The sequence below is a fragment of the Canis aureus genome, chromosome 10 (genome assembly GCF_053574225.1).
Source record: "Canis aureus isolate CA01 chromosome 10, VMU_Caureus_v.1.0, whole genome shotgun sequence".
Taxonomy (NCBI): domain Eukaryota; kingdom Metazoa; phylum Chordata; class Mammalia; order Carnivora; family Canidae; genus Canis; species Canis aureus.
The window spans coordinates 9,434,934-9,447,524 of record NC_135620.1 but is presented as its reverse complement, the minus strand read 5'-3'; the positions used below and the strand labels follow the sequence as shown (position 1 = coordinate 9,447,524).

Sequence of the window (12,591 nt, the reverse complement as noted above, 5' to 3'; positions counted from 1 at the left end):
AAGATTTTTGATAAATATAACTCAAGAAGAAAAGTCAGAGGATAATAAGCATAGCTAAATGGGGTTTTAGGACTCTTCTTTCTGACACATACAATACACACATATACAGAGTACTCATTCCTGCCTCCTCTGTCTCTCCCTGTCTCTCTCTTTCTCTCTCTCTCATGATACACTATGGGTACTATTACAAGAGTGTGCCTTACCCATGAAGGAAATTTCAGTAATGAATAAAAGCTCAGATCAGAGAAACTGGATAAGTTACCAAGAAAAAGAACAGAAGATGTCCAGAGCAAGGAGAGTTAAAGAATGCCAGGAGCAAGTCTTGAATTGCCTTTTGCCTCTTCTCTACCCTAAGCTATGGGAAATGTCAGAGTTGGAGGCTTTTCTTCTTTTGAAAAGAAGTAGGCTTTCATGAGTAGGCTTTTTGTGTGTGTGTATCTGTGTAAGTAAGTAGACTTTATTTTGTGTCTAGGCAATTTCTCTGGCTATTCTCTCTCCTTTGAGAAAGAAAAAAATTTCATGAGGAACCATACATCTTTTTCTAAATGACCAGAGAGTGTTTTCAACTTTTCTCCCTCCACTCTAACTTTAGCACCTGCTCCCATGTACCTAGCCATCAACATAGCACTTTATATACCCCTATACTTGTTTTTCCATTTTGTTTATATATTCTTGAAAAAAATAACGTACTCTTTTTAGGTATCTTAAAGATGAAGCTGAGTGCTATTATTTAAACTCGCTTTCTGTACAGTCTCTGTATTTTCCATTTTGTTGATTTAAAATTCTATGATCAGCCAACATCAGACCAAGGACCCATTAAATGTTCAAATCTTGAGGAAAATATGTAATATTCTTTGGCTGTGGATTTGAAACTTTATTTCTTCTCCTCCTTTTGGGTTCTGAAAAGAATTGCCTATGGACTTATATCTCTTATTTCTACATTGGAATTAGGTCTTTACTTCAATTCTAAATAGAAACTTTAATATTGGTAGTGGTAGTGATTTAATAATGTTGTAATATAGTAGGGCTAGGGTTTTTTTTTATCATTTTTGTACTGCTACTGCCAATGCTGCTACTGCTCCTCCCTTCCTAGTTTCATAAGATGTATGATTCTGGTATTAGTTAAGGTACAGTTACAACAGGAAGCTTACCTTAAGTTCTGAGTACAATATCTAACAACAAGCAAAGTTCAAGATACAGAATGGCGACAGGATCCGTCCTGTCTTCAGCTTTTGTTATTGTCTGTGGATCAAATTGTACATGAAATCCCAAAGTGATAGCCAGGTCCTGCAGTTCTCTTTCTGTTTGCTTTGATCACCAGGAGTAGTCATACTTCAGTGGCCAGGAGTGGAAAAAGGGTGTTTGACAATCAGATGGGTGATTTGGGAGGTGCTGATAAGATTCTTGGCTGGAGCACAAGCAGAAGAAATGCATAATGGAACATCCCAAGTTGCTTATTATTACAGCTGGCAAAAAATAAAAAATAAAAATAAAAAATTAGCTTTCCCAGTAGGGGAATCCCAAGTTTAGCCTGTTCAGATCTGGCTACAATTAAAAAAAATATATATATATCAGTTCATTCCTCTGAGAAATGCAGTTACCATCTGTTCTGAACATAGGTGTGTTCCCTTTCATGGAGAGGAAGACTGTGACCTATATTTTCCCCCCAGTAACCTTTAATTAGGGGCCTCCTAATGAAATATTAAGACAATGGGGCAGAGTAGTAATTTTTCAGCTGGCTTTATTCTGCTGAATATTCTTACCTGAATAAAGGTAAGTAGGGCTCCTCAAAATAAAGAACTTGGCATGGAATAGCCTTCTTAGTCTGTTGTTTCATCCTCGTCCTTTATTCCTGAGCAGTTTTTGAGACACTAACAGTAGCTCTGGGTGAGCTTTGAAGCAGATTTGAATGAAACCTCCATCACTTATCATCATCACTTTTTGCCCCTGAGCAAGTCACATAATCTTCTTGTGCTTGTTAATTTATCTACAATGTATCAAGAATAGTTACCTCTTAGTACTGTTGTAGAATAATGTGTGTTAATTGCCAAACACCAGGAGCTCCAGAAGCATTAATCCCTGTGTTGTTCCTTGCCGGTCCCCCTTCCCCCCAGATTCTTGCCAATACATTGACCAAAATTCTGAAGTGAAGGTTGGTAATTTACATTCACCTATTGTAATATTTACCAGGGCTTTTCACACCTTGGAAGTCTTGAACTTGGGAATCTTTTTTATAATGGAATTTTTTCTGCTTAAGTTACCTTATGAGCCTGTATAGCTAAACAGGGTCAAGCTGTGTGTATAGTCTATGTGCCTTAACTCTGCTCAACAATAGTAGCTGGTCAGTAAGGATCCCTGGAGAACTGTCATTTTATACATGCAGACAGAAGGATTTACAAAACACTGATTTCCCTTCAGATAAACTTTTAGAAATGAACTTGTTTTGAAAGTGGAGGATTTTCTTTGTTCCTCTGAACAAGTCTATTTCTCCTATAGCTTCTCATTGCCTCAGATCTGTTAGTTCATACAGAAGCCTTGTTGTTTATTATCAGGTATTGTGCTAAACATATTAAATGCATCCACTTACTATAACCTAATAATGACCCTGTAAGCTTGACATCAGTTTCCTCATTTTACAGATTAATAAAATGACAAGGAGAGGTTGTATGATTTACCTGGGAACACATAGCTGGTAATGATTATACCAGTCAGCGTTGGCTAGATCTGGCTGCAGTAACTTAACACTCCAAAGTCAGAATGGCATAACACAACACACAACCGAGCTGTGTGCCTCTGTCACACTTTGTGTCCATTGGGACTGCCAGGGGGCTTGTGCTTGCCGCAGTCACTTAGGGGCCAGGCTGATGGAGGCACCATCTAGATATGTCATTCTCCTTTCATCAAGGAAGGCATAAGGGGAGTTGTGAATCATACATTCTTTTAAAGCTTCTGCCCAGGGGTAACACACAGTATTCATGTCCATATTTCGCTAACCACAGAAAGTTATATGGCCTTATCTAACTTCAAAGATGGAGGACTGGTGTATTTGTGAACAGCGCTACTGACTATCACAGAGATGGAGTGGGGATCCAATCCAGAACTTTCTCCAAATCTCATTCTCTTAATTCCTTCAGAAAAATGATAGAATCTTATTTTCAGAAGGTAAACATTGGAGGCCCTTAACAATAGGAATATTAGCGTTCTATCCCTCAGGAATCTAATAAACATGGTGAATAGCGATAGAACCTTCAGTTGTCTTAGTCTGTATATAGTCCTAGATATGTTTTCTAGGGATGAGGTTTCAGGATCCAGTCAGTCTATGCTGACTCTGTAAAGAATTATATAGTCATTTCCATTTTCCCTCTTTTATTTGATGAGATGAAGACATTAAAAGAAATCATGATAGCAAATATAAGGGGTTTCTACAATAGTGGCATGCAGAGCTTTTCAGAGTATTTGTCTCTTTTCCTTTGGTGTGTGTCAGGGATTACATTTGGTTGCATGTAACAGAGCTGTTACTGCAGTGCTTGAATCATGTATATACTGGCTTCTTTTTCTCCTGCATGTAAGAAATGCTGAGGTGACCAGTCCAGGGCTGGGGATCTCTTTTGTCTTTCTGTCCATCATCGGATGTATTTGACTTTGATCTTTACGTTTATTGCACTGTAATCACAAGATGGCTGTCCCACCTCTAACCGTCTTTTCCAGGCAAGAAAAAAGTGCTGGGATCATGACCTGAGCCGAAGGCAGACGCTTACCTGAGTGAGCCACCCAGGCGCCCCTTTTCCCTTCATTTCTAAAAAAGTTTGCTTACTCAAGTTTACTATTATTATTTGAAAGATTTACAACAGGGAAAGAATCTGACTTAAAATATATTTTAAACATGTGAGAGGGTGTTTTTTTGTGTTTTTTTTTTGTTTTTTTTTTATCTTTGAATTTGAAAAACTTGGGGTCAGGCATGTGTTCTAGTTGTTTTGTAAGCTTCACCATTCTTTGTTATCATATGGGTCTGCCCAGTTGATGTGGTTATGTTATATGACTGGTCCTGTAGGTATTTGGCTTTAGACAGGTACATATGTAGTTAGAATTATTTCAAATGCACCAAAACTGAGATATTTAACTTGTATGTGGTCCCTGGACCAACGTGCAAGAGTTCATAAGCCTCTCACCCGTTGCTGCCATTGTCTGATTGTTCTCAGGCAGCAGAAGCTTGCACCAGTCTGTGACGGAAACTGAATTAAGAGGGTAGCTCAGTCCATTGATAGTCTGATTCTTGATTTTGGCTCAGGTCATGATCTCAGAGTCATGGGATAGAGTTGAGCTCCACATTGGGCTCTGCACTCAGTGGGGAGTCTACTTGTTTCCTCCTCTCCATCCCCTCCCCCACCTGCGTGCATGCACAAGTGTGGTCTCTCTCTCTCAAATAAATGAATAAAATCTTAAAAAAAAAAGAAACCGAATTAACTAATTTATATCTAAAGATCTCTTTTACTCTGTTACAGATTAAATTATTATAATGTAACAGTTTTTTGAGGTTTTTGAATATATTAATGTATAAAAGTATATTTGGACTTCATCATCTATATGGAAAATTAGCTACTTTTGTCTTTTTACTGGAATTCCTTAGTGCTATGTAAGATATGAATTAAAAGAAATTATATATATAGAAATCATCATATATTTAGTAGAATGTCTATTACTATTCATAGTTAAAAGCCAATAATGGTAAAGAAACGTAACAGTCCCTGTTTCTGAAGAAAAAGCTAGATATACAATATCATGATTCGTTACAGACACTATTTTAGTATCTTTTTTTATCTTCACAGACTTTGCTTCGTCCTCTTCAAGCTTTATGCTCTTTCCAGCTTCAGCATGGTGCTCAAATTCGCCTCAGCAAGGAACATCTTCTGAAGAATGGATTATATCCTAAGCCAATGCCAAAGAACAAACGCAAACTCAGGAAAATGGAGCTGTTAATGAACAGTGTTAAAATTTAGTACAGTTGTTCCGTGGTGCTAGTTATGGCGTCTTTCACTGACAAGACGAGGTTAAGTTTTCCAGAAATTTAAGTCTGTGAGTTTTTGACTGTCTAAAGAATGAGAGTTGCATACTAAACTTGCCCAGAAGGAAGTAAACCAAATAGTCATAAAAAAACAACAACAAAATTTCACTGACTCCTAAAAAGCAAGGTTTTATAGTTTATTTGTTTTAAAAAATGTGCCTCTAATACATTTTTTCAGATCCATTGTTTGAAATGTGATTAGTTATTGAGAGAGTTAGAAGTTTGTCTTTATAAAATGGAAAGAAATTATTGTATCTGATGGGGGCAGTATTGTTTTCATTAATGTTTATAGATAGATTTGGACCTATAATAGAGGGTACTTACATCAGTATGCAATCTTGCACATAAAGTTTATAGTTTGCAATAAGTAACAAAAATAATGATCATCAAGTAGTTTAGATTGAATTAATTTATTTCATAGAAAAACAGATTAAGGAGACTATATTCTTTAGGGACTAAATTTTGAATTCAACTATTATGATTTAAGTGTTCTATTAATTGCCTGAATTTTTTGGTATTAAGGTATAATTGGAATATAAGATTTTATTAGTTTCAGGTGTTTACCATAATGATTCAATATTTAAATACGTTGCAAAATAATCACATTATAAGTCTAGTTAACGTCCCTCACCGTACATATTTCCAAAATGTTTTTCTGAAAAAAAAAAAATGTTTTTCTGGTGATGAGAACTTTTAAGATAGACTTTCTTACACTTTCCAATATGCAGTATTTGCAATTTTACAGAATTATTAACTGTAGTCACCATGCTTTATATTAATATCCCCATGACTTTATAACTGGTAGTTTCTTTTGACCCCATTCACCCCCTTTGCCCACCAAACACCCTCTGCCTCTGGCAAACACCAGTCTATACTCTGTTTCTATGAGTTTTTTTTTTTAAAGATTCCACATACAAATGATATCAAATCATATTTATCTTTATGTGACTTATTTCACTGAGTATTAATGTCCTCCAGGTCCATCCATGTTGTCACAAATGACAAGATTTCATTCATTTCTATGGCTGAATAATAATCCATTGTATATATGTATACACACCGCATTTTCTTTTTTCATCCATTGATGGCTGTTTAGGTTATTTCTATATCTTGGCTATTGTAAATAATGCTGCAGTGAGCACAGAGGTGCATCTTTTCAAAGTAGTCTTTTTGTTTTCCTTGGTAAATATCCAGAAGTGGAATTACCAGATCATATAATAGTTCTATTTTTAACTTTTTGAGGAATCTCCATACTGCTTTCCAGTGTGGCTGCACCACTTTGCATTCCCCCTAGCAGTGCACGAGGGTTCCCCTTTCTCCTCATTTTCTGTGACAGCCCTTGTTATTACTTGTCTTTTTGGTACTAGCCATTCTGACAGGTGTGAGATGACAGCTCATGGTGGTTTTGATTTGTATTTCCCTGATGACAAGTGATGTTGAGCATCTTCTCACATACCTCTTGGCCATCTGTATGTCTTCTTTAGAAAAATGTCTATTCGGATCCTCGGCACATTTTTTTTTTGCCCATTTTTAAATCAAATTGTTTTTTGTTTTTCTTTTGCTGTTATATGAGTTCTTTATATATTTTTGTTATTAACCCCTCATCAGATATCAGAACATGCAAATATTTTCTCCCATTCCATAGGTTGCCTTTTCATTTTGTTGATTTCCTTTGATGTGCAGAAGCTTTTTCGTTTGATGTAGTCCCATCTATTTATTTTTACTTTTCTTGCTTATGCTTTTGATACCTGATATGAAAAATCATTGCTAAGACTGATTTTTTTTCTAGTTTTATGAGTTTCACATCTTACATTCAAATCTTTAATCCATTTTGAGTTAATTTTTGTGTGTGGTGTTAAATAGTGGTCTAGTTTCATTCTTCTGCATGTGGATGTAGCTTTTCCCAATATCATTTATTGAAAACTATCCTTTCCCCACTGTATATTCTTGGCTCCTTTGTCATAAATCATAATTCAATTGATCATGTATGTGTGGCTTTATTTTTGAGTTCTATTCTATAGTTCCATGGATATATTCATGTGTTTTAATGCCAATAACCATACTATTTTGATAGCTATAGCTTTTCTATGTACTTTGAAATTAGGGGGTGTGATGCTTCTCTCTGTTTCTTTTTCTCAAGATTGCTTTGGCTCTCTGGGGTCTTTCGTGGCTTCTTAAAAATTGTTTATTCTCTACCTATGAAAAATGCCATTAGAATTTTGATATGGATTGCAACGAACCTGGAGTTTGCTTTGAGTAGTAGCCCTAATTTTGAAAGAGGTGCATGTAATTTTGACATAGCATACATTTTTATTTGTAATACTCTGGGTAAGTTTGGATTTTTCAATACTCATAGGTTTATTGACTATGATAAACTAGTCCTTTTGAAGTTTTCACATGGAAATAACTGAGCTAGAATATAATACAACTATAATTTCAAGAACATATTTTTCTAACTAGGGTTATTTAAATCTTTTTTGGTGGCAAAAACTCAATTGCAAAGATTAAATTTCTCCCACCTTCTTGGAAAAATATTTACTGACATTTTATATAGTATTAGAGAGATGTATGTAATATATATTTATATCTAACTTAAATCTACTGCAGTTGTATACACATCTTGGCAAGAAGGGACTTGGTTTTGTTCTTTATTTATGACTTCTAGAGTTTTCTGTATCCAGTTTTAAGTTGTAAGGAAAAACTAAATGTATGATTTAAAAGTAAGCTTGTTACATATATGTTTGTATGTGTGATAAATGAGTATATACCAGTGGTTATTTCTGACCGTTTCCAAACTTTTTATTTCTATTATTGACCTGGATTAGACCCTTCTTAAAAACTTTAATGCTAGTCCTAATTGGAATGCTAATGAATGTTTGAGGGAACTATGCAGAAAATATTTTAAAATACTAAACAGAAGTGAGATTTCTATCTTGTATTACTGACTTTTTTTTGGATTTAAATACAGGTTAGCTCCTATCAAATGACTATCAAGGTATAATAGAAAAGAAATAGTAATAATAATGTATAATGGTTTCCTAACAAATGGATTAAAATAATCTTACAGTAATTTTTTCAGTTTAATTAAAATTTGCAAATTTATTTTATCCATTATTATTGCATTTTAAAAAGGAAATCACTATAGAATATACCATATAAATCTTTAAATTGTACTTTAATTTTTGTTGATTTTTTAAAGAATAATTACTATCTTTATCTTTTAGCTACAGCTATATAGGGTAATTTTTGAACACTTACAAAAGCTTAAAATTAGTATTTTTGGAAATGTATAAACATCTTTAAAGAAAGTATATATAATTTTCCAAATTATTTTACTGACCTCTTAAATTATTTTATTAATTTTTTATTTTTACTGACTTCTTGACAAGGTGATTTCATTTACTCTTCTTCGGTATTCACTGCTTCTTTAGTCACTTGCTCTTATTAGGCATTTTTAGAAACTATTATCAATAGTATCAATAGTTTTAGTTATTAAAAATACTCAAAGTATGAAGATTTTAACTGAAAACTTGACCTGGCTTTTAAAGTTATTTTTATTTTTATAGTATTATTTGGCTTTTTAATTCAGATGCTTTATATTTGCTTGATTTGCCTGGGGTTGTTCCAGTTTTTGTGGATTTATTGCACACTCCAGCTACACTTTGATGTTGGGTAGATTGTTTTGTGAATTGGTATTTGAACCATGTAACTTAGAGGATAGTATTTCTTTATATACAAGGTGATCATGGGTTTCGTCAGCCCAGTGTGTTGGGTTGAAAATCATCATGTAATGAGGTATTATTTTTAGTTTCTTGCATATGTGAGTATAAAGCATTGAGAGCTACAGTATACGAAGCAAGTCACAGTGCTTGGCAGATTTCTCTGGGTTGGATTACAGGACTTTTTATGCGGAACATTAGAGTTAATATTAAGGAAAATTATATTTCCCTATTTTAAGACTCCAATCCAACTTTCCATGAACATTACAATGTTAGTGGTTTGTCCCAAGATTTTGGAAGGTGCAAGCTTATTAGTGAATTATATGGAAGAGCATTTCTGCAGTTTGCTCATCACATATTCCCTTTTATTGTCCAAATCGCCTGTTTAAAAAATGTGATTGTGTTGTTAGACAATCCTTTCCATTGAATGTTGATGAATTTCAGGGAAGTAAATTGTTGACCCTTGGATACAATTGTCATTGGTATAGAAGTAAAATTTACTGATGCCATAAGTAAAAAAAAAAAAAAAAAAAAACTAGATTTGTCTTGGTGAACTCAAAAGTTTAATGTAATGAGCCTTTAACTATGTAGATTTATTCCTTAAAAATAGATATGAGTGGATGTCTTTATAGGTAAATAATACTGTGGTTTAGATGTAATGAAACTTTACATTTAATTGTATCCCATGGCATAGAATGAATCACTACCTCTTAATTTTTCAATCTAAAATTTTGATTTACTGGATTTGCTTAGCATATTCTCCTCCCTTTTTCTTTTTTCTTTTTCTTTTCTTTCTTTTTTTTTTTTTGCTTTATTGAGGTATCATTGACAAAATTGTGAGACATTTAAAATGTACAACATAATGATTTGATACACATATACATTATAAAAGGATTCTCCCTATCAAGTTAATTAATACATCTACCACCTCACATGATAATCTTTTTTTTTCTATGTGTAATAACATTTAAATTCTACTGTCTTGGCAAATTTCAGTTATACAGTCCAGTGTTATCAGCTGTAGCCCCCATGTTCTCCCTTCTTTCTCCTCTTACTTTCTTCTTCCCAGGCTCTCTCCTCCCTCCCTCCTGACTCTGACTGTCCTCTTTCCTTTTCTACTGACTGTCTTTATAGGTAAATAATACTGTGGTTTAGATGTAATGTTTATCCTGTCTGCTAGTTTTTTTTTTTTTATGTGTACCAATTATTTGTGCATCCCTGCATAAGTAGTTTTTTTTTTTTTTTATGAAAGATCCTGTAGTGGTCTTAACAGATTATAATTTTATATTTAAAATTTGTGCAGGAAATCAGGCAGTGCGCTATGACTTACTCTATGCTGATGACTTGCCTCCCTTACTCTACTAAAAAAATGCACACTAGAGAAAGATGTAATTGTTTATTAGTCTTTAATAATTGTTCATTGAATCAACAAATAAGAATTCTTTAAGAGGGATACCTGGGTGGCTCAGCAGTTGAGCACCTGCCTTTCGCTCAAGGAGTGATTCCGTGGTCCCAGGATTGAGTCCCACATCAGGCTCCCTGCATGGAGCCTGCTTCTCCCTCTGCCTCTGAGAGTGTCTGCCTCTCTCTGTGTCTCTCATGAATAAATAAATAAAATTCTTTAAAAAATTTTTTTAAGGAAACTTTTTAATACAGGATTTAAAAAAAAACTGAGGTAGATATCCTTTGAAAAGAAATTATAATTTACTTTTGTTTAAAGGTATGTTAAGAAATTAAAACATTCTTATTTATTCACTTCTTTTAGTTGAGGTATAATTTAAATATAACATTAATTAGTTTCAGGTGTACAGCATAATGATTTGATTGATATTTGTGTACACCATGAAGTGATCACCACAATAAGCCTATTATTATTTGTTATCATATGAAGTTACAAAATTTTTTTCTTTTTTTTTTTTTATTTTTATTTTTATTTATTTATGATAGTCACACACACAGAGAGAGAGAGAGGCGCAGAGACACAGGCAGAGGGAGAAGCAGGCTCCATGCAACGGGAGCCCGACGTGGGATTCGATCCCGGGTTTACAGGATCGCGCCCTGGGCCAAAGGCAGGCGCTAAACCGCTGCGCCACCCAGGGATCCCCAAAATTTTTTTCTTTAATGACAACTTTAAGATCTACTCTCAGCAACATTCAAATATGCAATATAGTATTTTTGACTATAGTCACTATGCTATACACTTACCTCTCATGACTTATTTTATAACTGGAAGTTTGTATCTCTTGAACCCTGTCACTCATTTTGCCTACTTCTCATCCTCCTCCCCTTTGGCAACTACCATTCTGTTCTGCATATGTTTATTTTGTTTTGGGTTTTTATTTTTTATATTCCATATATAAGTGATAGCATGTGATATTTGTCTTTCTTGGTTTGGTTTATTTCATGTAGCCTATTACCTCAAGGTCCACTTATGTTATTGCAAATGACAAGGTTTTGTTCTTTTTTATGACTGAGTAGTACTCCATTGTACAAGTATACCACATCTTCTTTATCCATTGATCCATTGGTGGACTCTTGGGTTGTTTCCATATCTTGGCTATTGTAGATAATGCTGCAGTGAACATAGGGGTGCATAAATGTTTTCAAATTAGTGTTTTTGGGATGCCTGGGTGGCTCAGTGGTTGAGTGTCTACCTTTGGCCCAGGGCGTGATCCTGGAATCCGGGATTGAGTCCTGCTTTGGGTTTCCTGTGGGAAGCCTGCTTCTCCCTCGGCCTGTGTCTCTGCGTCTCTTTTTCTCTCTGTGTTTCTCATAAATGAATAAATAAAATCTTTAAAAAAGAACCCAAATTAATGTTTTTGTTTTGTGCAGGTAAATACCCAGAAGTGGAATTTCTGGATTATATGGTAGTTTTAATTTTTTTGAGGAATCTAAAGTACATCTACTTCAGGATTTTTTTGTATGCTAATAGCATTTACTCATTTCTGTCTCCAAATATGTTATTTACAGGTAAAAAATTTCTTATTACATTTTTATGTGTAATTTTATGGGAAACAGTTGATATGAAAAAGGCAATAACGTACAATATGGTCATCAGATTTTATAAATATATTTGCCTATCATTTTGGCTTTATTAAATAGTTTTACTTGTAGAGTTGCTTCTTTCTTAATAAAATCAGTGAAGAAATATTTATTTATTTATTTATTTGTTTAAGATTTTATTTATTCATTCATGAAAGACACATAGAGAGGCAGAGACACAGGCAGAGAGAGAAGCAGGCTCCACCCAAGGAACCTGATATAGGACTTGATCCTGGAACTGCAGGATCATGCCCTGGGATGAAGGCAGACAGACGTTCAACTGCTGAGCCACCCAGGCGTCCCAAGAAATGTTTTTTTTTTTGTAACTTTTAAGTATACATGACAGACCTTGATTTTGGATCTAAAATGAAAGTTTCTCCTTTTTTTTCCATTTATGGAATAGCTAATATTATAGAAATGAAAACAGTGTTTTAACAGCATCTTTTCTTTTCTTTTCTTTTCTTTTCTTTTCTTTTCTTTTCTTTTCTTTTCTTTTCTTTTCTTTTCTTTTCTTTTCTTTTCTTTTCTTTTCTTTTCTTTTCTTTTCTTTTCTTTTCTTTTCTTTTCTTTTCTTTTCTTTTCTTCTTCTTTTTATTTATGATAGTCACACACAGAGAGAGAGAGAAAGGCAGAGACACAGGCAGAGGGAGAAGCAGGCTCCATGCACCGGGAGCCCGACGTGGGATTCGATCCCCGGTCTCCAGGATCGCGCCCTGGGCCAAAGGCAGGCGCCGAACCGCTGCGCCACCCAGGGATCCCTTAACAGCA

The 12,591-nt window shown here is 34.5% G+C and overlaps 1 protein-coding gene across 4 annotated transcripts in view; it reads left to right on the top strand.

Annotated features, from left to right (window-relative positions):
• The window catches only part of DTWD2 (DTW motif tRNA-uridine aminocarboxypropyltransferase 2), a 106,913-nt gene extending 94,615 nt beyond the window's left edge, over positions 1-12,298 (top strand). For 2 of the 4 annotated variants that reach the window (XM_077911302.1, XM_077911303.1), the window contains exon 6: positions 4,827-10,168. In XM_077911302.1, coding sequence (XP_077767428.1) covers positions 4,827-4,997 — 171 coding nt within the window. In that variant the 3' untranslated portion in view covers positions 4,998-10,168. Of the gene's footprint in view, positions 1-3,708; positions 3,763-4,826; positions 10,169-11,613 lie in introns of those variants that run through there. The other 2 variants (XR_013387503.1, XM_077911304.1) reach the window with 2 other exon arrangements.
• The last annotated feature ends 293 nt before the right edge of the window (positions 12,299-12,591 follow it).